Source organism: Echinops telfairi, unplaced genomic scaffold, assembly GCF_000313985.2.
Source record: "Echinops telfairi isolate 266 unplaced genomic scaffold, ASM31398v2 ScPeMD7_21;HRSCAF=78, whole genome shotgun sequence".
Classification (NCBI taxonomy): Eukaryota; Metazoa; Chordata; class Mammalia; order Afrosoricida; family Tenrecidae; genus Echinops; species Echinops telfairi.
Genome location: NW_022103918.1, coordinates 5,920,293 through 5,945,702, shown reverse-complemented (window position 1 = coordinate 5,945,702; position 25,410 = coordinate 5,920,293). Strand labels below are relative to the sequence as shown.

The following is a 25,410-nucleotide window of genomic DNA, read 5'->3' as shown; positions in this document are numbered from 1 at the left end:
GGGGCTCTGGGTACTTAATTGGAGAAGTTGAACTTGATGGTCCATGGAAATAGAGCTGCGTGTGTCTTTGGGCGGAGTCTTAATGGAGTGGGGGGGCTCTGGGCACTTAATTGGAAAAGTTGAACTTGATGATCCATGGAAATAGAGCTGCGTGTGTCTTTGGGCAGAGTCTTAATGGAGTGGGGTTGCTCTGGGCACTTAATTCAAGGAGCTGGGTTTACTGAATCAAAGAGCTTAAGTTGAATGCCTTTGAGTTGAAACTGATAGCACAGTGGCATTTATTAGTACAATTTACAGAATTTTGTGACTTGTCTTGATAAATAACTCAACCATGAGCATTTCTCACTGGCATTACAACTTGTTAACTTCCTTAATAAACACTTTAATCATAAATGTTGTCTGTGAGCTCTGTTTAGGCACTGCAATGGATATTAGAACCCAGAGAAGTAAAATAGAGAACACTAATTTAGACAACACATTATCATCATTAAATTAGGTTCATCTTTTTCTTCTGACACATTTTATTATCCCTTTAATGAATAAAAATTATTAGGCTATCTGAAAGCAATTAGCAGTAGTTAAAAAGAATAAATCAGGCACATGAATGAACTAATATTTAATTTGTTTTATCTACTTATACATATGCAGGATCAGAGACATAAACAGATAAAGGCCTGGAATACTGAGTAAACTGTCAGTTTTCTGGTTATCGCATCGGCAAATTAGAAAACAATGGTCTCACAGCAGTCAAAGAAAAGTTATACAGTTCAAGGGGGTACAGTACATATGTCCCTCTACATCTACAAAACTAGTAATAAGATTCAAAAAAGAGCTTACTCATCAGGTTCTCCAGTAATATAAGCAATGTGAACCCCACCTGAAAGAATACTCACATTTTTTCAGAAAAGGCATAAACAAACAACACAAAAAACTAAGTGAAACAGTAGGTAGTCTGTGGGTAATCTCAAAGCAAATAGTATTTTCTGGATTATAATAAAATATCGCAACTGAGAAAACCCAGTAATGTATTATCCTCCCCCCCACACCCAAATTTGTTAATAAAGCAAGAGAAGTACACAACTGCAGTTTCAGTGATAATTTTTGTAGGAATAGAAAATTAACCTAACAGTACTCTCATATGGGCTTTCTTTTTTTCCTATTCTGATATTTTACAATATTGCTACCTGGATAATTTTAGCATTTTTCATCCTAGCATTTTCATATAGTCTTTAACTTTAATTTAGAAACAAGAAAAGGTGATCTTAATAAAAAAATTTTGTTAAGCCTGTGTTTTATGAACCAACTTAGATAAAGCAGCCATAAGCATTCTTTTCTGTAACATGAGCAAAGCCCGAATACCTACCACCCACAAGCAATCTGCGATAGTACTGTCCACTCCCTTCCCCTTTCTCACTGTTCTTCCAACAACATTCAGGGAAATTAAGTTGTGAAGATAGGTGACAATACTACAATGTCTTTTCCATTTGTTAGTACTGCTGGGCATAATCAGCTGATAAGGTTCTTTTTCATTCTGTTCTTGCTTTTACAGGAAAAACTAATGTATACCTGTTTATAAAGCCAACCTCGTCTCACCACGGGTGCATTCGGGTTCCTTTTAATGGAGTTTGACCTCTTTCCAAAGTTATGAACTTTCTTGGAAGCCCTCGAAGTCTACGGGGAAAAGAGCAGGATAGGAAAAGTGGCATTAAGACCCAGACAAGTTGATTTTACTTTTCATCTCCATAATTTTTATCTTTTTTTTCTTTTCAGAAATCCCTGAAGAGGGGACTTCAAAATGTTTATGGGATAATGGAATGCTCCCATGTACTTCTGAGAACCTTCTCTATCTTTTGGTTTAAATGCTAACTCCCCTGGTGCTGGCTGAGCTATTTCAAGTGTAACCCGTTTGCACCAAAGCCCACTGTGCCCTGTCCCTGCCCAATGACATTACAAAAGGAGGTCAAGTTTTACTTCTTCTTCTCTGTGATCTGGACAAAGCCACTTTTTGCCAAAGCCATATCTGGTGGCATTACTTTGTTCTATTTTTCACAAAATGAATAAACTTTAAGTGAAAATTAACAGATTTTCAAGAATAAGCCAAACAACAGAAGGTTTTGCTCTCTGTACTTAGCGCTAAGTAGTATTGTTTCAATTACAGAATGTCAACAGGATTAAGTCAGAAGAGATATTAAACATAAACAAATTTAACACGAGTTCAAACAAACCTAGCATGATCTACTGAATGGCATGTGGTGTTTTCTTCTTTTTGGATAACGTTGAACTCCAGTGCCATCTGAGAGGCAGTATTATTTAACGTAACCATAAAGATGTAACATATCTTACGTGCTGCTATATTTAGCACGAAGATACATTTCTACAGGACTGGTAGTGGTGACCAAAACCAAACCAAACACCACAAGACACGGGAAACCGAACTGGCATTTCTCTAAGAAAGAAATGGTATGCAATATTAAAGCAGCTCCCCTTTTCTGACTTTATCTTGAATATTTTGAAACCTAGCATATTTTAGATTTTTGTTTTGTAAAACTTTTTCCTTTTGCCAAGTTTCTTTCATAAATTTCAGAAATGACATAGATTTCTCTGAACACATAATTCGTAAGGCAATTTTACAACAACAACAATATACAAAGACCAGTCTACTTATCCGGGGCCTCCTAAACTCACCACCCTGACTACCCTAAAATACCCACTTATATAAACTATCGTCTTTCCCAAATAACTGTGAATTTTTATGCTTCTGTCAGGCTATTTTTTTGAGCTCATTACATTAAAAAAAATTCTATTTACCTCTCTTATCGACATGCTGTGCTAGGAAACTTTTGATCTTTTCAAATTTGATAGGTGAAAAATGGTGTTGGCTTTGTAGTTTTAATTAGCAGTTTTCATGTTATGAAGGAGGTTGAGCATCGTTTACATATGTTTAATGCTCATTTCCTTTCTGCAACTAATCTTAAAAACTGTCTCTTCCTAAACTGCATTTAAGTTTTTTCTTATTGAGCTACAGTTCTTTAATTATAAAGGGAACCATTCTTATGCATGATAATTTTATGCATATCAGGCTGACTTTGTCTTTCTCTTCTATTAAGACTGTTTTATGAAGTAATTAGAAAACCCTGTCTTATTCTGAGGTTTAAAAAGATAAAACCTTGCATTCTTTTCTGGTGCTCTCCTAGCATTGATTTTTAGCATTCCAACAACTGGTTCCAGCAGGGAAATTTGGGGTGTACTGCATAAGACATGAAGCCAATTTTCTCTCTGGACCCAATGGTGCCCAAACCATTTACCATTTCTCGGGACTTTAATTAAAATATAATCATGAAGCATTCTAATGCTCAGCTATACTTTTGGCATTTTATTTAATAAGAACTAGAAATTTTTTATATCACTTGAAAATTTCCATTTTTGAAATAGTCTATAAATTGTTATTTAAAAACAGTTGAACAGCCAGTTGAAATATTATTGTAATTCTACTACGTATTTCCTTAGCAAACATAGCTATTAAAATTGCTATGCTACTGTAAAATTATTGTGTAAAAATATTTTTAATATAAAAATATTACTGTGTTTTGTTGCAAGTTTACACAGCAAAAAAGGTTCCCATTTAATCACTCAGTGAGCAATTTGACCAGTGACACTGATTACACTTTTAAGTGTGTTGCTTTTTTATAGTTTATACATGGCCATTTTGAATAAATTTTGAAATATTTTGGCAGTTAATGATTTCATATGCATTATTTATATTTAATAATCAAAAACTAAAATTCTAAATTATATTTAAAAAACAAACTATGGCTAAAGTTTAAACTTCCTATTCTAATGTCTAGCATAAGTCTCCCCTCAATCTTTCAGACAGAAAATAAGGTTTTTAGGATATCCAATCTTTGAATAAAATATTCAATGTTTGCAATAAAATCCTCATTTACAAAACATACATTATACTTGTTTGCAAAAATAAAAATCTGAGTTCTATTCTTATTTCTTAATAAGTCATTAAATTATTACATTATTCAAATTAGATTACATCATATGACTTTACAAAAGCTTTGTATCCATGTCCACATAAGTTATCTCTAATATAATTAGGTCCTTATAAGAATTAACATACAACGATTATCCTTAAAAGCAAATTCTAGTCTGTTCAAAGTGACAGTAATAGATACTATCTGCTACTAAAAATTAACAGTAAGCAAAATAACTTACTCTTCCTATAGGACTCACTGGATGCATGGCATAATCTGAAGTCATGCTGTAGTTAGAGGTTTCATTTATCATACTTATGGGCTGCTCTCTTTTTTCTTCAGCTGTCATTGCCAAAACGTTCCTGAAAATACAAAGCATCGGCTTAGTAGGTGCCCCTGTCAAATGGGGCACTCACAGAGTGTTTACGTTAGTCCATTTGAATGAAATCTAGAACTATAATTTACAGCGTCAAACTGATATGAACTGAAACAGGATGTACGGAGAAGCGGAGTACTAGTTTGAAAAATGAGAGGCCACAGAAGCACTTGCATAATGAAAAGACAAGTTATACCTGGTGCCATTTCATTGTTTATTGGCTCCATTACGTAAGCCACACCTCAGCCTCTGCTTTTCATCTATAAGCAAAACCTACTCATGTGGAATAGAGGGTAGTCAGGGAAGGCACTTAGAAAAACTGGTTCTAGTAACTAAGTCAGTAAAATTTCTTTTTTGTCCCCTGCTGGAATTACTGATTTGTTGGCTCATTTTTTTTCATTTGCTCATCTTAATTATGTACTTAGAATATCTTTCTACTGATGAAGACACACACATATAAAAAGGAGACTGGGCTTTCTATATTATTTATTGCTCTTTCCCCAGTAGAACACCACAAGGCACCCAGGACAGAATTTTCCTTTGCTTTACAACAAACCTACAATTCTGGGTCAGGACTGCCTTTGATGACATCTTTTTTTTTTTTTTGCTTTGTTTTTCCCTGACCATGTGGTCATAACAGACTTTTTTATTGTGAATTCTGTGGGGGACTTACATTTCAGACCATAGAAAAATGTCTCTTGTGTTTTACTGACTATGCAAAAGCACTCAACCGTGTAGCTCATAACAAACCATAGATAAGAGTGCTAAAAAAAAGGGCAGTGCAGAACACTTAATTGTGGAACTTGTACACAGACCAAGAAGTCCAGGAGGCAGTCGTTCAAACAGAACAAGGGAATACTGCAAGGTTTAAAATCTGAAAATGCATGCGTCAGAGTTGCATCCTTACTCATGCCTACTCGGTGTACATTCTGAACACATAATCCGAGAAACGGATCTATCCAGAAGAGCATAACACCAGGATTGGAGCTTCCTCATTACCAACCTGTGATGGTAATGATGGCAAGTGAGACAACCTTGCTTGCTGAAAATCAAGAGGATTATGAGCACAGATGAATATCAAAGACTACAGCTCTTCGTATTGGTCACAGTGCAGCTGAAGAAACAAAATACAACACCTTGAGATACGGAGAAAAGATGGAAGATGTCGTGGAACTGTTAGACTTGACTCCGTGGTCAATGGTCATGGAAGCAGCAGTCCGAAGCCAAATGACAGCTTGCATTGGTCAAATCTGCTGCCTTAAGACTTCCAGACTAAATAGGAGGACACAGCCATGATATTTTCATTTGCCTCGCATGCATATGAAAGCGGCACAGCGAGTAAGGAAGACTGAAGAAGAATTGATGCACTTGAATTATTTGAGGAATATTGGAAAGTACCATTAGCTGCCCTAAGAACAAATCTGTCTGGGAAGAAGTACATGCGTCAGCTTGATAAAGTAGAGGCTTAGTGAGTAAGAGGAAGACCCTGGAGGAGACTGCTGGACAGTGGCTGCAGCAACAGCTCAAACATAACAATTGTAAAGACGGCACAGGGACAGACAGTTTTTGTTCGGTTGTACACACATTGCTACACGTTTGAACCAATCAACAGCATCAAACAACATCGCAAATCTGTCTTGCATCTAATCACGTCTTGCAACTCTAATCCTTCTTCGGGGATTGGTTTTTCTTGTCAATGTATCCAAACTGCATAAGACAAAGTCTACCAACTTCTAGGGAACATTCTGGCTGTACTTCTTTTGCTGAGTTTCTGTCATAAACTTCAGAAATGAAATCAACTTCTTTGAACACATAAGTCACAAGCACAATATAACACTCAAATGGTACAAAACACTATATAAGTAGAATGCAGAACACTGACCATGAAGAAGTGGTGTGGGGGCCACGTCTGACAGAGCGGAAACAGAACACAAAGGAGAAGGAAAATTCAACTCCAAGACCGGATATCACATGTGTCTCAATACTCCATCATTTTCTACCCTATTCTGACATCAATAATATCCCCAACCCCCGACCTCCCATCAGTACTCTCCAGTTCTCTGCTGGGTTCGATAATTCCTTGCATTGGCCACACAGAACTCATAGACAAGTCTCACGATTACGGGGTTTATAGTTTTCAAAATGTTAAGGATAGAGTTCTTTTGTCTAAAATCTCTTCTCAGCATGCTGGCTAGCATGTCTTTTTCTGGTCCTTAGCTTCTCAGTTACATGGTCCCTTGACCCCCTCCTTGTTCTGTGGGAAACAGAAGGATTTCTCTCAAGCTGTCTCCCTTAAATATATGCCAGACTTAGCTGCTTGAGAATGACCATACACTTGGAGGTCATCAGAAGTAGATCAGGGATTATTCTCCATAAGAGCTATCAGCCACCTAGAGCAAGCAGACACCACTGCTTATCCCACAACAAGTAGAGCCCACTCCCTTCTGATAAGGATAGTAGTTGTCTGTTTCCTTGTAGGAGACACCAGAGAGGTCAAACCCGCCCAAGGATGACCAAGGTTAGGCTGTCATCATGAATCTAGGGTCTGCCCATTTTGTCACATGTATACCTCTAAACCTTCCCATTCCTATGGGCACACCCCTAGCTCATCTCCTTCCTGTTAAACTTATGCCTATCATAGATCCCCTTCCTACAATATGTATGCCTATTGTACTGCCCCTTCCTGTGACGTGTGGTTACCTGTAGTCATGTCCCCCTAAAGAGATATAATGGTTGGTTAGCAATAAAGTAGAGGCTCTCCCCAATTCCCGGGGCTCTTTCTGGCTCTCGGGCCAGGGGAGGCTCCCCAGTTCTTGGTCCCCGAGGCTGCTCCTGCTCTCGTGGCCGGGTTCCCCCCACACGGACCATCAAGCGGGGCTGAGGTGAGCAATGCTACCATGTAATGTGTCTGACTGCATTATTGTAATATCTCTCATGTTCTCGATGAATTATATATATATATATAAATCAACCGTACAATTGTGCTTACTGAACCCGTGGGGGCTGGCACCCCACTCCCCTCCAAATTTAACTTAATACTACATTGTTCCATGGGTCCTAATGTGTGCTGCCTGCCTCTACTTCAGTCCCCTCCCTTGTCTCGTGGTCCTCTGCTCCCCTCACCACTTCAGACAGGGATCTCCTCTGCACGTGCTCTGCTTGTGGTGATCATTTCTTCATGGTCATGTGATTTTCTCTCTTCTCGCTTCTGAGTCGGCTCACCTACAACACTAACTAATGGCCTCTTAGTATTTCACACACCCTATGTGCGGAGTCGCACCCAACTACTTGGGTGGCATTACAAAGGCATGTCTAGAAGAGACATATTAATTTGCCTTTACCATAGTGTGGGTGAATTAGGTCCCCAAGCCAGATTATGAGTGCCTTTCAAGCTGACGGGCTCAGCATCACACTCTATACTAAACAATGCTCTGCTGCTCTTCACAAGGCATTCTGTGACTGATCACTCAGAAGAGAGTCACTTTTCCTTCTCAGTACTCTGCTCTTAGTCTGGAAGCTCCACTGGAGCCTGTTCACCGTGACCCTGCTGGTATTCCAATCGGTGGCATAACTTCCGGCATCACAGCAAGAGCCATGCCACCCCAGTAAAACACACTAGCAGACAGTGAAGTACGTACAGGAAGTTAAAGGACTAGGTATAAAGGAAAACAAAGGATGTCTCCTAGATCTGGGGCCAAAAGACAAGAAAGAAGATAAGTTTAGAAGTTGAGATGCAGGGATAAAATTTTAACCACGTTAAGTTTGAGATGCCTGCTGGATATCCAAGTCGAGATATGCCAAGCAAATAGTGAGTGTATAAGAACGTAATAGAAATATATGTAGTTTGAGAACATCTAGTAACATAAGGTCTATATAACATACCAAATATTTCTATGGGTCTATATAACATACCAAATATTTCTATGGCCAAACACCAGTTATAGTAATTACTATTTTAGCTTATTACATTAAGGTATGAATTCAAGAGTTTTGGTAAAGTTTTCAATACACGTGCTAAAATAACTACATTTTAAAAACTGGAAAACGCATATAGGATACACAATCAATGACATCACACAACACATATACAAACCAGCTAAATTTAGTATCATTTAAATTCAGCATCTAATTCAACAATGTCATGTTCATTTTTATAGAGTGCAGATATTCTACTTAGTCTTCTAGGTAGAAAGTTAAGAATGAATTAATATTATTCAAATATTTAAAAATAACAAGGATAGTTACTAAGAGCTTTATAATGTGTAAAAAAGTACTTTCACACATACTTCAACTACTACCAAGAAATGGCAATCATCACTACTGCTGAATAAGGATTAGAAAATTGAACTCAAATGTGTTTAATACTATGACCTGCTTTACAGTCCCTCTGACCTTGAGCTTACTGCCTGTAAGGCAAAAACAATTTATAAAAATCATTCATGTTTCTCTTTCATATAAGTAGTTCTCAACTTGTTATTGAGACTTGAATGGAAATGTCCAGATAAGAAAACGGTTAACGTGCACTGAATGAAGTGCCCACGAGAGCAATCTCAATGTTCACTCGATAGTGGGTGCAGACACTTCATGAAACTCTTTACTTACTGCTCATTCACCACAAAAATACAATTGTCCTGTGATGGCTGTCCTGTTACTGGATGTTTGCAGGTCACTTTCCTTTCATTATGGCTGAAAGAAGAAAAAGAGAACTGGTTGACACTCTCTCATCACGAAGGTTTTTCTAACACTCTGGTAGTAAAATACCCATTTCTATAACGGTTAAGTTAGTAACAAAGGAGACCAAATGTAAACCCTTAGACCTGTTCAGATTCCTAAATATACCTTTTTCCTGTTGTCTACTGTTAAGTGTATATGGGTAAATGCTAGTTCTAGCTTTATAACACAGCTGAACTCGTGGTTCCCCTCCCACCTTCCACTCTTGATCAGGCTTAATCCATTCTTTACACTATTATAGAACCAATGGTAAACTGATTGGGGTCTAGATTATGGCTTTTTACATGTCATTGGTGGGCCATGAACAATGAAAATTGTATCAACCCACCTTTATTTCTTCGTGTACTAATTTAGAAAGCCAAAATTCATATATGGAGTACAGAGAAGTAAATCTAACCATATAATATAGGCATATATAAAACATACCAATTATACCCAATTACCAAAATATTACAGTAAATATTATTACTCTGGCATATTACATTAAGTAAATAATTTCAATCTAGTTTTGGTAAAGTACACATGCTAAAATAAATGCATTAAGACAAACTGGAAAATGCATTTAGGATCTGCAAAATGCAAAATCAGCACATTAAAGAATGGTAGGTATTGTTAATACAAAGTAACAATTATGGTCTTTCTGTTTTATTAAAATACCCTAGGATTTTAAAAATATCTGTAGTACTTGACAAAGGTATGTTTTAGAAAAATGGCACCTAGGGAGGAATAAAAAAATCCTAAGTAAACGAAATACAGAACCAAAGAAACCGACTCTGTGCGCAGGAAGTTCACAAACACACACCTGCTTCAAATTAAAGGATGACTAGCTATGAAGAAGGAGGCATTTGCTTTCTTTGAAGGTTTGAGATTAGGTCTTCTTGAAGAGAGAAGAGGGAACAAATAAAAAAAACAAAAAGTTCCTATCTCAGAGCTAAGCATATTCACTGCTCAAAATAACCCACCCTGTATCCCAGTACATACAACAACCAGTATGCATTATCAGTTGAGACTTAGTAATGCTTTACTGAGTCAAATACCATAAAGCTGAGATCTGCAAAAGATCTACCTACGACTGGCTTTCCCCCCCCAATTGGCTTTTTGACCTCAGAAAAGTTACTTTCATTACGAAGAAAAACTGCCAGATAACGCACTAAATATTGATTTGTTAATTTTAAAAATTAGTATACTTATTACATGTGCTTTATATTACGAGAAGTCCATAATTACACGCTAATACTTTTCTTACATAAATAATACACTTAGGTTTCTGTCCCAAATTATAACTTTCATTATTATGATATTTATTGGTAATGCTATATTCTTGAAACACCATCAGTTAAGTAATACAACGCTATAAAAAAGTGCAGCTACAATTTTCTAATTTACACACTAAATTTTATAACTCAGTAGAATTAATGAGGTATAGTTAAGGTGACCAGATTTAAAGTAGGACACCTGATTAAAAATTTGGTCTATACGGACCAAATAGACCGTTCCCTAGCTTGTCGTGCATTCTTTCCAAAAAATCTGGACTTTTTTAAACCGCCAAAAATCGGGGCTGTCCCACCAAAAGCAGGACATCCGGTCACCTTAGATAGTGTCAGGCTACCTGTTATCCCGTCAAATAATTGGACTAATAATAAATGCATGCACAAATCATCTCAAATCCACCGCTGTTAAATTGATCCAGACTCACAGCAGGCATGTTTCTCAGAGCTCTATGGATTTATGGAGGAAGACTAGCACATCTTTCCCTGCAGAGTGTGACTGGTGGGTTTGAGGCACAAGCCTTTCAGTTAGTAGCCACGTGATTAACCAGTGTGCTTCAAGAAGGCTCCTTAATAAACACGAAGAGTACTCAATTATCAGCGAGTTAGGAGGGATTTTGTTTCTACAGATATGTCTAACAGGTGGGCACTGAAAAGAAATAGTGAGTTTAGATCTTTATTTGTGGTGGTATTTTCACTGTATAAAAAGTCTACACGTGCCCGACATGATCACTGAAGACAAAATGGATGCATAAGCAAATGAGGTAAAGGAATCTAATGGTGCCCAGCTATCAAAAGATATAGCATCTGAGGTCTTAAAGCAGTGGTTCTCAACCAGTGGGTCGTGACCCTTTTGGGGAGTGGAATGACCCTTTCAGGGGTTGCCTGATTCATAACGGTAGCAAAATTACAGTTATGAAGTAGCAACAAAAATAATTCTATGGTTGAGGGGAGGTCACTACAACATGAGAAACTGTATTAAAGGGTTGTGGCATTAGGAAGGTTGAGAACCACTGTCTTAAAGGCTTGAAGGTAAACAAGCAGTCATCTAGCTCAGAAGCAACAAAGTCCACATGGAAGTACACCAGCCTGTGTGATCATGAGGTGTCAATGGGATCAGGTATCAGGCATCAAAAACCCATAACAAAAAAATCCTATCATTGTGAATGAGGGTGTGTGTGGAGTGAAAACCCAAAGCCCATCTGCAGGCAACTGGACATCCCCTTATAGAAGGGTCACAAGGAAGAGGTGAGCCAGTCAGGGTGCAGTGTAACAACAATGAAACATACAACTTTCCTCTAGTTCTTTAATGCTCCTTGCCCACCCCAACTATCATGACCCCAATTCTGCCTCACAAATCTGGCTAGACCACAGCATGTCCGGGGGTACAGACAAGAGCTGGAAACACAGGGAATCCAGGGCAGATAAAACCCTCAGGACCGATACTGAGTAGTGGTAACAGGAGGGGAAGGGGATGGTGGGGGGAGAAAGGGGAGACCGATCACAATGATGTACTGATAACCCAGCCCCCAGGGGGAGACAGACAACAGAAAAGTGGGTGAAGAGAGACATTGGTCAGCGTAAGACATGAGATTTTTAAAAATAAATTATTGAGGGTTATTGAGGGAGGAAGGGGGAAAAATGAGAAGCTGATACCAAGGGCTTAAGTAGAAGGAAAATGTTTTGAGAATGATGATGGCAACAAATGTACAAATGTGCTTGACACAATAGATGGATGTATGGATTGTAGTAAGAGTTGTACGAGCTCCCAATAAAATGATAAAAATAAATAAAATAAAACCCCAAAGAATTAAACTAAAAAAAAAAAAAAAAGGTCCACACATGAAGGTCTTGCCTGTTGCTTTAAAAAGTGCAACAGTGGAAATATAGATTCTCTTTTGAGATGAGTTTATATAACAAACATTAAATTGATAACAGTATAGATAATTATAGCCTCTGGGGATAAAGCAAACAATACCAAAATCATAAAACATGATGAATATCGTAGAAGTATCCAAGTATGTACATTCTAATATTCTAAAAGAGGATAAAACTCTTCGAAGTGCAATATAACCCATGACAGGGATTAAAAAGGCATAAAAAGACTAGATTTGGCTGTGGTCCCAAACTGAAAAGAGCCTGCCCTTGCTTATAAAGAGTACTTCCTTCTTACACCTGACCATCCTTGTCCATAGTCCACCTACAGCACTCACTGCCATTGAAGGACCTCTGATTCATAACAAGTCCATAGCATAGAGTAGAACTGCCCCTTTCGGTTTCTGAGAATGGAAATCTTTATGGGAGCAGAAAGCCGCCAGTATTTTTATTTGTTTTAAAGGCATCGATATTCAGATTAAGAGTACTATCAGTTTTGCTAAAAGGTTTATTTTGTAATGCTTACATTCTAACATGGTTGACGTATTAGGGAACAATTTGAGCATAAAGTAAAGTAAGCAAACAGTGGGCAATGGAATCCAGCCACATAAGACAACACAAAACCCTTATCTGCAAAAGACCTACCAGTACTTCACTTGCCTGTTTTATGAACTACACTCAGTCAGGTTTACTATCAGATAAGCCACGCATCAACAAATAACTTCCAAGATGAAGCTCCTCCTATACCTACTTCCACTAACAAATTGCAGGGCCTTTTCCAGGTAAAGGGTCATATCTCTTGTATAGTATTTATGTATTTTCTTAACTATGTAACATAAATAAAACTTTACTGCCTGGTTTATTAAGATACTTCTCTATTTTTATATGCCACTAATATATTTTTTGAGTGGTACACTCTAGAGCCATTTTTCCCATAACTCTTATAATTTTTAAAAACTATTTGAAGTATAGTGGGATGATTTTTATTTTATTTTATTTTTTAAATCATTTTATTAGGGGTTCATACAACTCTTATCACAATCCATACACACATCAATTGTGTAAAGCGTATTTGTACATTCATTGCCCTCATCATTCTCAAAACATTTTCTCTCCTCTTAAATCCCCGACATTAGGTCCTCATTTTTCCCCTCCCTCCCCGCTCCTCCCTCCCTCATGAGCCCTTGATAATTTATAAATTGTTATTTTGTCATATCTTGCCCTGTCCGACGTCTCCCTTCACCCACTTTTCTGTTGTCTGTCCCCCAGGGAGGAGGTCACATATAGTTCCTTGTAATCGGTTCCCTCTTTCCTACCCATTCTCCCTTTACCCTCCCTGTTTCGCCACTCACACCACTGGTCCTGTAGGGCTCATCCACCCTGGATTCCCTGTATTTTCAGTTCCTATCTGTACCAGTGTACATCAGTGGGATGATTTTTAGAACACACATACCATGTTATAGTAAAAATGACTATTATGAAATTATAGGCTAACATACAATCATGCTAACAATGCATTTGAAGTTTTTATAGACACTAACTTTTAACATCATTGCTAGATTTATGTTCTTTGATGAAAAGGAAAACTGGAAACGACTTTTATGGACAATGCATTTGTGTTTCTAGATGAATCCTTAGCGAGAATAAACAAACTTCAGGCTTTCATTAAAAAAAAAATTAAAAAAAAGACTGGTCACAGCAGAAATGAACTTCTGTTTTGTAATTTCACTGTGGCCTGGCAGGGAGCCCAAATCTTTTAAAAACATGAAGTTAGGTGGTGATCAAATATTCTTACCTTCAGGCTCCCTTGCTGATGCTTTAATGTGTAAGTCTAGGCCAGTGGTGCCCAACTGGCGGTGATTTTATCTACGGGAGAACATTTGGCAGTGGCTGAGAACATTTCTGGTTGCCTCACCTGGAAAGGTGTTATTGACATCTAATGCGGGCCCAGGATGCTTTGCTGCTAAGCACTCTACAATGCACGAGACAACCTTGTCATCAAAGAGTTATCTAGCCCCAAATGTCAACAGTGGCAGGGATGAGAAGTCCTGCACTATAATACCATAATCTTCTAAGTATTAGTGAATGAAAACATAAATGAAAAATTCCTTGCCTGCAAGTTGATTCCAACTCATAGTAACCCTAGAGAATGAAGGTAGAGTAGCCCCATCGGTTTCCAAGACTTTAATCTTTCCATCACAGGAGCAGAAAGCCGCCTCTTTCTCCTGAGGAGCTGCTGGTCATGTCAAACGACTGGCCGTGTGGATAACAGCCCAATGTGTAACCCACTACACCACCAGGGTTCCTAAACTTTTATTAATTTTCTCTATTCCCTTTTCTCTCTTGAAACAATAGAAACAGGAAACACCGGCAGTTAAGAGCACTTCCAGAGTGAGATGACCCAGATATGAATCCCATTGGGTCCCCTTTACTTGCTAGGTGATCTGAGACAAGTGCCATAACCTCTCCAGGCTTCCAATCTCCTCAGCTGTAAAATGAGGCTGCAAGCAGTAACTACGTTACAAGCTGCTCGCTTATTATTTCATCCACAAATACACATATTATAGAAGGAAGTACACTGGGAGGAGCAGAGGACAAACCGTCAACACGTGTCCTTATGGAACTTAGGTTCAATAGTTACTTATGAGACTTCAAGCACTATAACCCAAACCACATTTACTGCCACCGCGTGGCTGCTGACTCACAGGCCCCCTATAGGACAGAGGAGAACTGTGTCTATAGGTTTTCCCAGACTCTTAACTCTTCATGAAAGTAAAAACCCCATCTTTCTCCCAGGGAACAGATGGTGGTTTCAAACTGCTGACCTTGTGGTTAGCAGTCGAAGGCATAGCTACTACAACCCTGGGCTCTGAGAACATAATATCAATTATTATATTCATGCACTATAGGGCTTTGTGTTTACATTTCATACTTACATATATTCGGTGAAAGAATGCTGATCAAGCAACTACTTATGTACAATTTATGGAATCTCTCTTAGTTTTCATACTTCTAGCTGTACTTTTTTTCGCTAGCAAAGGCAATTGTAAAAAAGTTCCTATATAATGACAAGCAATACTTAAAAAAAAAAAGATGCTCTTATCCCATAGTTTACAGCTGACAGAAATAGGTCATATCACAAGCTCAGCTTGAGGTCACAACTCACCTAAATCAGTGTAATTAATATACATTAATATATATGAAGAAACTGACAAATAGCAACACAAACTGTTAGTTCCTTGGCATTGTGTCCTCTTAACAATTTTTTCACCCAAGATTTAATAATTTGCTGTAACTAGAAGATTGATGACTAAAAGATTTGTCTCTATGGAACGGCTATATGCAATAATAATTTTGTTTTGAAGGCTTCCAAGAGAGATAGCCCCCCCCCCAAAAAAATGTGGTATGTGTGTCCAAAATGGTATATATTTCCATCATTATACAATAATAGAAATTCACTGGTATGAAATACCTACTTAAAAAAAAATCTCTTATGTTTGTGGACCAAATAATGAGGTGTATAGATCATTGTACCACAGGACATGGGCGAGGCAGTGCCACTGCTTTTAGGGACAGACCTTAGCTCTGAGCTTTCTGGTTATGGTCACTGGCCAACAAGTTAACTCCAACTCATAGAGACCCTACACCTTGCATGACAGGATTCTCTTGTAGGACGGATCCAAACTGAGTATTGAGTTTCCAGGGTTAGTGAAGCAACACAATTTCTGTACAGTTAACATGGTTACAGTCTTGATCACGAGGCTTATAGAACAGGATGCCAACAATAGTCCTTACAAAATTCTACAATCACAAAATAAAACAAAACTAGATGCATAAAATATATAGAATACATATTTTGAGTACAAACAAAATAAAATTACAGGTTTAGAAACACACACAGAATATTTTCATTTATGTGCTAGTTTAAATTCCTAGTTCCTGGTGAAACTGAAGCAATCATTCAATTGGAATAACTGAAGGAATCATTTCATTTCAAATAACATGCTACTTCAAACCACACAGGGAAGGAAATTAAAGTGCTCAACACAATTAGCCACAGCCTGACAAAAGAAATCCAGCATCAACAAGAAGGCCATCGCTTGGAGACGTTTGAGAGCAAAAGAGAAAACTAACACCCGACATTTATGTAGAGGTAAAATGCCCCTTAAGAGTCTTGAAGACATCTGAATTGATTTGATTCTGCAAAAAGAATCAAGTACCCAGAATACTACAATTTAAAATTAGAGCAATGCTGCGGATCATAAATCAGTTAATGCTATCGTGCTCTTTTAACTGATGACAGAGAGGAGCTTCTCTAAGTACTCGTTTGTTCTTCCCCGGAACTGGGATGGCTCCGCATTGCTAAGGTGGCAGAGTGCATGGTTACGGAAATGACCTGTCCGTTTTTTGGCCTAAGAGCCCCAAACCGGCTAGATCAGTCCCAAGTATCACAGGCAGATCACGACGTTCAAAGGTGAAAAATACGTTTTTCTTTATCCCTTTTTTTAAAAGTTTCCCAAAATACCCCGGCCATCTTTCTCTGCAATCTCATTAGCCACAGATAAGGGGACAGGGCGAAAGCATGTTTAATCCAATCACTGGCAACTAAATGGTGAGCCTATGAGGAGTTTTCACAAAAGTTTGTAGAAAATGTCCATTCTTGTTCAATTCTATTTTTCCATGACCTTTTGAAGCCCCTGTATAAATGACTCACAATTTTATTTGAAGCCCACTTAGATGAAAGTGAAAAGTTAATGTTAAAAACAATTTCTAGTCAATTAATTATAATTAAATATAATTAAGTATATATTGGCTACTGCTTAATACTGCAGCTCTTCCCTATGAGAGTACTTTTGGAAAAAAAAGTCTATTATTTTTAGCCAGAGATTTTCCAAGTGATTGAGACAGACAAAAGCAAGCTGTATAAAGGAATGTGGTTACATGTGTGGCTGTGGCAATAGGGTTGAAAATGTACCCACTATACACGCACAAAAAACAACGTATATTTTAGAAAACTGTATTACTGTAGAAGCTATTTTGCTTGTCTCTTATTAAACCCATTTGCAAACCCATCGGTGCGATTTGTGCTGAGTCATGCATTTCTCTTAAGAGCAAGAGAGGATTGGATTTCCTTTAAGAAAAACAGGCTAGCGCAGTGGTCTGGCAGCTGGCAGTTTGGCAATGTTTCTGGGAATCCTGTTAGTGAAGTTACTCCTGTGAGTTGAAGTGTCACAGAAGTCCCCACGGATCAATGCTGTCAAAGACCTGTGATGCTGTTACAAGACGCGTGGGTAAAAGAGGTAGGGAACTGGGCGTTACTGCGGATCTCAAAGGTAGATGGAAAACTGCAGAGCCAACAGCTCAATGTGGGTGCTTCTCTTTTGTTCAGTTCGTTCCTATGCAAACCCCAAAGGAGTACTGTATTTAATCTACATTTGCAGCTTGGCCTTGGCTCCATCATGCTATGAAACCATTTTACTTTCCAGCGCAGTTTCAAATCAAAGAGCTTTTATTAACAAAAATTATAAATCACCACCCAACCAGTCTAACTTCCTTTATTTAAAAAAGAATGTTTGCAGGAGGGACTCTGTTATTTAAACCCTTGGTTCAAAGTAATTTTAAAAATATTGTTAAATGCAATGTTCACCCATGTTGTATATAAATCACTCTTTTTCCTTTGAATAAAAATGAGAAAAATGCTATGTTCGAATTTGGCTGTTTCTCCACTTTACTTTTAAACTGAAAATACGCTAGCATTGAAAACTGTGTCACACTTAAAGTCAAAGGTGCAGGAGAATCAGAAAAGCACTACAAGCAGCTGCCTTTCCTTAAGGGCAGCTGACTTCTGGAGCCCCAGTGAGGAAAAATAACAACCGAGTTAGCAATCGAAGACTCTGTAATTTCTTTGCAAAACATTAAAAGCATATATATTTTTCTCCCCCACATTTTGGTCTAAATGCTACGTTCCTTTAACTGCTTCCAGACAGCCTGTTCAGACCTCAGTGATTCATTTACCCACCATCTACATATTTTCCCTTAGGTCTTAAAACTTCATCTTCCACTCTTCACCCCCGCCCCCCATCATGGTTTAGAAAATGAAAATTTCCTTGGGGGGCAGGGAGAGAGAAAGGGCTCATGGGGTATGGACAGTTTAGTGATCCTCGTGTGTGTGTGTGTGTGTGTGTGTGTGTGTGTGTGTGTGTGTGTGTACACACACAGCTCACACTGTACTACAGTAGAAATCTTCAGAGAACATTTTAGGGAGGCATTATTACCCTCACTTTACAAAAGCGTAAACTGAGGCTCAACACGGTCAAAAGGTCATATGGCCAGTACGAAATGACACCAAGCTGCGTGCAAATTCCTTTCAATCTCTTCCCGGCCTCTCAATAGCTGCCCTCCTTGACTCTTATAGACTCTGACTTTTCAGGCCAGCCTTTATTTATTCTCCTTGCTCAATGTCCCTGAATCGGAACAGAAATCACTTTTCTGCGTGGCCCACAAATGAACCTCTGGGAGCACTCCTGCTCCACCCCACTGACACCCCGCTTCTGTCCTTCCATCTCCCAGCCTGCGGATCACTGCAGTGTCATTCCCACCTGAATCACAGCCATGAAATCTTGACCCATCCCAATTTACTTTCAAGCCCAATACCTTTTTCCCAGTTTCTTCTTCTGAGGCTTCCCCAGCATTTACCGCTTCCCGCCAGCTGCGCAACTCAGATAAAGCTATTACCCCAACACATTTTGACATGTCCCTCTCATCTCCCCGATTCCAGGTATCTGAGAATGACAGCCGGGGAGCCTGGGTAGCACCCAACAGAAGTGGAACACCTGGCTGGACCCAACCAGAAAAGACAGCTTCAAGCTGACCGTGAAAATCTGATGTAACCGTACAAGCTGGAGGCATTGCTCACTTGAGACAACAGGGGAGAAAGACAGGCTTTCTACTCTTGGAAAAGAATTGGCGGCTCGGAGACTCACAGGGACCGCTCTACTCGGGAGGGACTCGACTCAGATTTGAGTTTTGAAATAACAAAGAAATCCAATGTTCAGAATTAAGAGGTTCACATAACAATTTATCTGCTTCAGTATTTTGTTATTTACAGGTAAGAAATTCAGTAACTCACCTTTTGAATAGCCACTCTTAAATAAAACCAGCATATACATTGAGAATGTACAAAAACAAACAATTTTAATGAATTTTTGAAGCAATTTTGGAAAGTAATGCAAGAACAATCTAATTAAAGCCATGCGAGTCAAAAACAAAAAGCACTATCCAACCTGAGTAATTACACCACAGCTACATTTTAGGTCGCTAGATAAAGCACATTAAAAGCCAAAAACAAAAACAAAAAATCTACAATAGTTTCACAAATCCTTTCACCTTTAGTTTAACCTTGTTGATTCGAAACTTAAGGGTTTTTTTTACATGGAAAGGTAAACTGGCATTACATGGGTAAACAGAATTTTCACTCGTCCACACTCGAGACTTGGGCCTCAATTTCCTTCTGTATAAAATGGGGCATGGGTGAATGAATGAATAAATAAATAACTCTCATCATTCAAGGTCAAGTAATTATTAACTGAATTTGAGTCTGCTAGCAGAGTTAGCTTTCTTGTGAAAAGTAAAATTACATCACTTCTTTGCTTTAAAAAGTTGTTAGCTCTCTCTAGTAACTATAATGTGAAGCATAATGGTTTACACACAACTATAATTTGAGGGAGTAAATGAAAAACCCTGAATTCTGATCTCTGACGAGGAAAAAACCACTTTCAATAAATGTACATCATTTGAAAACAAAGCAGAAGCACGTCAGTAATTAGAAAATTTATTCTTGGCATTTAAAATCAATAAGATATTTAAATATACACATATAAAACTAGGACTACATTAATTCAGACAATTCTGTTACTCCGTAACGAGTGTTAATTAATAATGTTTCATTTTAACTGGCATAAAATAGGGTTTTACTATACCATTGGGAAGGAAGAAAACGGCAAATTAGAAAAAGTTCAATAAAAGGATTCTCGTCTTATTGCAGGTAAAATACATCTTTCCAATGGAGTCAAACTGACAGAATAATTCTACTCAAATAGAAAAGAAGCCGCTCATTTAATTTTACTGTTCTTCATCACATATTTATCATTTTTCAACGCTGTATGAGCTTTTTGTAAGCAGTCATTACAATAACAAAAAGCCAGTCAAATGATGCCTCTATGAAATAAGATGGTTTTGTTAAAAAATGGGTTGAGCCTATCAACTGACCTCTCTGACGCTAACACGGACAATGAAGCAGTGTGTTTCCATAATGATTTACAGGTTTGGAAATTCTATGGGATAAGTGTCACTCTTCCTAAAAGGTCCTATGAATCGAAATTGACTCAACAGAGCTGGGTTTTAGGTTAGTCAACAATCATCCACAAGTACTGAGAAATGTTGCACTTACAGTCAATCAAGTGTGTGCCAGAAATACAAGCCTACTTCCCACAGCAGAGAACAAAGTATGACAAATGGGTTGGGGAAAATCCAATGATCAATGTCAGACCCTGTGACGGCAGTGTTTTACTCCAGAGACTTATGAGGGGGCTTTAAAAGGATCATGGCAAAAGGACTTTCTCCACAAATGTTCTGAAGCCCCCATGTACTTCACGCTAATAGAGTTCAAAGCCATGGCATGCTAACACTTGGCTAGACAACTAGCAAGTTTTAACCACCAGAGTGAAAATGGACTCGTTCCAAAACAAGTATCAAGGTACTCTCCTCATTCATTTACTAAAATCCATTTATTCCTGCTCAGTATTCCCAAAGTACCTAGAACTTACAAAAGCTAGCACTGTCAACCAACACGAAGCAAAAACATAGGTCAACACTAGAACCAACCAGTTGCCATTGTCAAATCTGACTCACTCACTCAAAGTTTAGTACTGAATCTGAGTTTGCTGATCAGTTGCAAATTTACAAGAATGGATAATTGCACTTTTCTGTTAGGTTACCTAAGAGCACTCTGGTGCTGCAGAAGTTAAGTCCTCAGCTGCTAGCCACAGGACTGGAGGACCCAACCCACCAACCACTCTGTGGGAGAAAGATCCAGCTGTGCCCCCCCTCCCGCCCACCCCGCCCTGGAAAGCCCAGAGGCCACAGTTCTACTCTGGGTTTTCACGGCCGTGTAAGTGGGCATCAACTTGACGGCAGTGGGTTTGTCCTCTGAGGTTTTATCAGGCTATTATCGTACTGATGGGAAGAGTTTCTCAAAGCATAGCTTAGTCCTTGGGAAAGGGCATATATTCTCTCTCTGAAGCTTTAGACCACAGCAAAACACTGGTGCATTTCCTCACCCCCTCCTGCCACAGCTTTGCTCGTCACCCCCCTCTTTTGCCAGATTTAATTTCCTGTTCTTACTAAACAGTAAGTAGCTTCTCTTCAAATGAACTTTAGTGTCACTTAAGCCAATGACCTCTGATGCCATGACGTTTGAAAAACATCTTTGTTTGAAACGTATACTGAATACATTCCAATTCATTGCTATGACAGTAAGGTACTGATTAAAATAGTGCTATTTTAAGACCACATAAAATATTTTAAGTGGAATCAAATAAAATTTTAAAGATAATGCAAGTCCTCATGAATAATCCATATACTTATATTCTCTATCTTGGGCCAGAATCTTAGCTAGAAGCCAAAAATTTTGCAGCTTAAGGGAAAATATGTGGATATTGAATTAAGGCTGTCAAATCAAACAAAACAAAACTGAAGCCTTACTTCCAAATAACTAGGGTTCTAAATATAGAAGCAGCCATAACATGAGGTAATTATTGTTACTTCCTTAAATTTGGTATCTTTGTACATTCACATACAAAAAGCTATTTTGGATAATTTCAATACCCAACTATATTATTCACATAGAAAATATGTAACATATTTATTAAAAATTTCCATATTTTCTCACCTAGAATAAGAGGTAACTTAATTAGAAAAATCCTCCCTAAAAGACTTTAAAATCCCCAAACTGCTACTGAACCCAAATGAAAAGAATTATGCTTCTGGATATACCATAAAATACAGAATTAAAATACCCAGTCACTAAAAATGGAGTAAAAGAATCATAATCAAAATAGCTCCATCCTCCTCACAGAATTCTTACCAATGTAACTTAGCTTATAAACTAATGTTTGTTTTTAAACTAATGTTTTCAAACCAAGTAAATCAATTTATACATTACCACTCAAATAAAGAACATACACTGGCAATGTTAATAAGACATAAAATCTTGAAAAAGGCATGTTGCCCAGCCTTGAAAATTAGTTACAGTAGTAACTTCTTTAATTTCTTTATGTTAATATGCTGTGTACAATAATTGCCTGCTGTTACTCTTAAATTTTAGTTTAATAATGAATTTGACTTCAATCACAACACTAAAAGGGTCCAAATAATTAAAGAATACAATAAACAACAGTAACTTTTAACTGTTAACTAGTTTAGACTAGTATCAGTATAGGGAGGTCTAGTGGCTCAGTAGTTAAGCTACTGGTGGGGATTTGAATCCATCAATCACTCAGTGGGAGATGCAGCAGTCTACTGACATAAAGAGCCCCACCCTTTGAAACCTTACCGGCAGCATTACACTCACCTGCCTAGTCTCTAAGAGTTGAGAAATGCCTCCAAGGCGGTAGGGTTAGCACCAATATACTTTCTTTCAAAAAAGAAAGGGAAAATACCAATACTACAAAGTCAATATTTTTGGTGTCTCTACAGACCCATTGGGGGAAATTATTCATTTAATGCTCTTAAAAGAGAAGGCAATTTTGAGCTTCTTCTCTGTTAAAAAATAAGTATGGCAAACACCTTAAAATGTTTAGGCTTTGAGGCAATTTGTAATGAGTGTGGAGTAGGTAGGTAGCCTAAAGCTAAGAAGAGACCAAGTAAGAGGAAGGCATTTCCCATCTCCACATTTTAGAATATCCAAACTGGATAGAAGCATAATAACTGTATTTCAATTTCTACAGTTCTTTAGTGATGGGAACATTCATAACGTACAAATCATTTGCACCAAGTACCACGCCTGGCACTAAAGCTCTAAATGTTACTTACACCACAGGATCATTAACTGAAGGGGACAAGGGCTACCGCTCTTTTAGCAATCAGCTACTTAGTATTAATACATAACGGTAACAAGATTTACTCACCAGTCTTCATCAAAACCACATTCTTAAAGAGGCATTCAACTACAGACAAACAGGATGCTGGCACGCAAAATGAGTCAACTCCTTTGTCTCTGAGCGTCTCCCAAACGAGCAGTGTGGGCACCAGGCACTCAGGAAATGCTCTGTGGCTGTCAGCCGGGCCTGCCACTCTGCAAGTCTGACACCAAACTGCCGTCACGCACTGACATGTCACTGCAGCCGCAAATTAAGGCAGCTTCTCCAGCCGTAGAAGTAAAATATGATTTCAATTCCCTTACAACTGGCCCACAGGGAGGGAGGAGGGGAAAAAAGAGCTGATACCAAGGGCTCAAGTAGAAAGGAAATGTTTTGAAAATGATGATGGCAACATAGGTACAAATGTGTTTGAAACAACTGATGTGTGGATTGTTATAAGAGCTTTAAGAGCCCCCAATAAAATTATTTACTATAAAAACAAACAAAAAATTGGTGCACAGCTCCGTGTAAACTACTGGGTGGTATAGCTGTAAAAGTGGCTTTTAAAACTTACGGAGAATTTTTAAATAATGTTTTCTCCGACGAGATAGACATTTCCTGTCAGAACATAGCAATTAAAGTGATTTCTATTCAAATACTTTTCGTGGTTGTTGCTTCCAAAGCTGCTAAAGTTTTTTCAGAAAAATTCAACCAATAAAACAGATATACTGAAACCCAAACGAAACTCACTGCCAGTGAATTAATTCCAACTCATACCGACCCTACCGGGGGTGTTGGAGGGTGCCACTTTTTATAGGAGTAGACAACCTCATCTTTCTCCAAAAGAGCAGCTGGCAGATTTGAACTACTGACCATGTGGTTAGCAAAGCAGAAGGCTAAAAACTGCCAAGAGTTTCACCACTTACTATATGAAGTGCTTTGTAACCCTGTTTAAGTTCATGATGGTCCCTTACTATATGAAGTGCTTTTTTTATAACCCCGTTTGAGTCTCATCACCCCAAACAATAGATTTTGTAAAATCCCCAGCAAAGTGTCACCACTATCCAATCCATTGAAGCATAGTAGCTAGCAGCAGAGATAAAGATATTTACATTCTGGTGAAAATAACTTTTAGACCAGAGTTTGAATATGTAAATACATTTACACAACACAAGAACCATACTATATACATGTTGTTCTGCGACCTGCATCGTTTTTTCACTCAGTGTGTCCTGGAGTAAGTTCTCGGAGTGGTCACAGACAAGTTCTCTCAGTAATACACTTGTCACAATGCACACCACATGCACGGCATCGAGTCAGTGCCGGCTCACAGCTACCACACAGGACAGGGGAGGGCTGTCCTTCTGAGTTTCTGCTTTGAACTGCTGACCCTGCAGCTAGCAGCCCAACATGGAACCACTGAGACACCAGAAGCAAGGTCCAGTCAAAACAGTGGCTTCTGAGAGATTCTGCTGCGCCAGTTACCTTCCAGGCACAGATGAAGATGAGGGAAACTGTTCTGAGATTTGAAAGAAGCAATTTGATAGACTTTCCTCAAAGGACACAAGATGATCACTGAGGGCTTTTTATGAATTGAAAACCGTCCTGTTGGAAAAGGCAGGAATGTTGTGCCACCGATTTCTTTCTATCACAACCATGTACCTGCTCTTCATTAAAGAATAACAAAGGCTGTCCTACATGAATTCTGTTTGAATTTACCCACTCACCCCACAGCCCGGATCTTATCCCTTTAGACTGCTTTTGGTTCCCTAAACTCAAAGAACATTTAAAGGCACATAATTCGAGTCCCTTGAGGATGCTAAAACTGTCATTTTTATGTAGTGTAACTCAGAGGGTACAGAATTTACAGCCACTTTACAGGACACAGTAGAACTGCCTGCTAGGCTTTCAGAACCTGTTGATCTTTACTGGAGCAGAAAACTCCAACCAATGGAGGGAGAGTGGGGTAGAAAGGGGGAACTGATTACAGGGATCTACATATAACCTCCTCCCTGGGGGATGGACAACAGAAAAGTGGGTGA

General features: G+C 38.4%; 1 protein-coding gene across 22 annotated transcripts in view; it reads right to left on the bottom strand.

Annotated features, from left to right (window-relative positions):
* Positions 1–25,410, bottom strand: part of PLEKHA5 (pleckstrin homology domain containing A5) — a 256,011-nt gene that overhangs the window by 94,629 nt on the left and 135,972 nt on the right. For all 22 annotated transcript variants that reach the window (XM_045288457.1, XM_045288459.1, XM_045288458.1 and 19 more), the window contains 3 exons: positions 8,959–9,042; positions 4,222–4,342; positions 1,567–1,671 (listed from right to left, as the gene is read on the bottom strand). In XM_045288457.1, coding sequence (XP_045144392.1) covers positions 1,567–1,671; positions 4,222–4,329 — 213 coding nt within the window. In that variant the 5' untranslated portion in view covers positions 4,330–4,342; positions 8,959–9,042. The remainder of the gene's footprint in view (positions 1–1,566; positions 1,672–4,221; positions 4,343–8,958; positions 9,043–25,410) is intronic.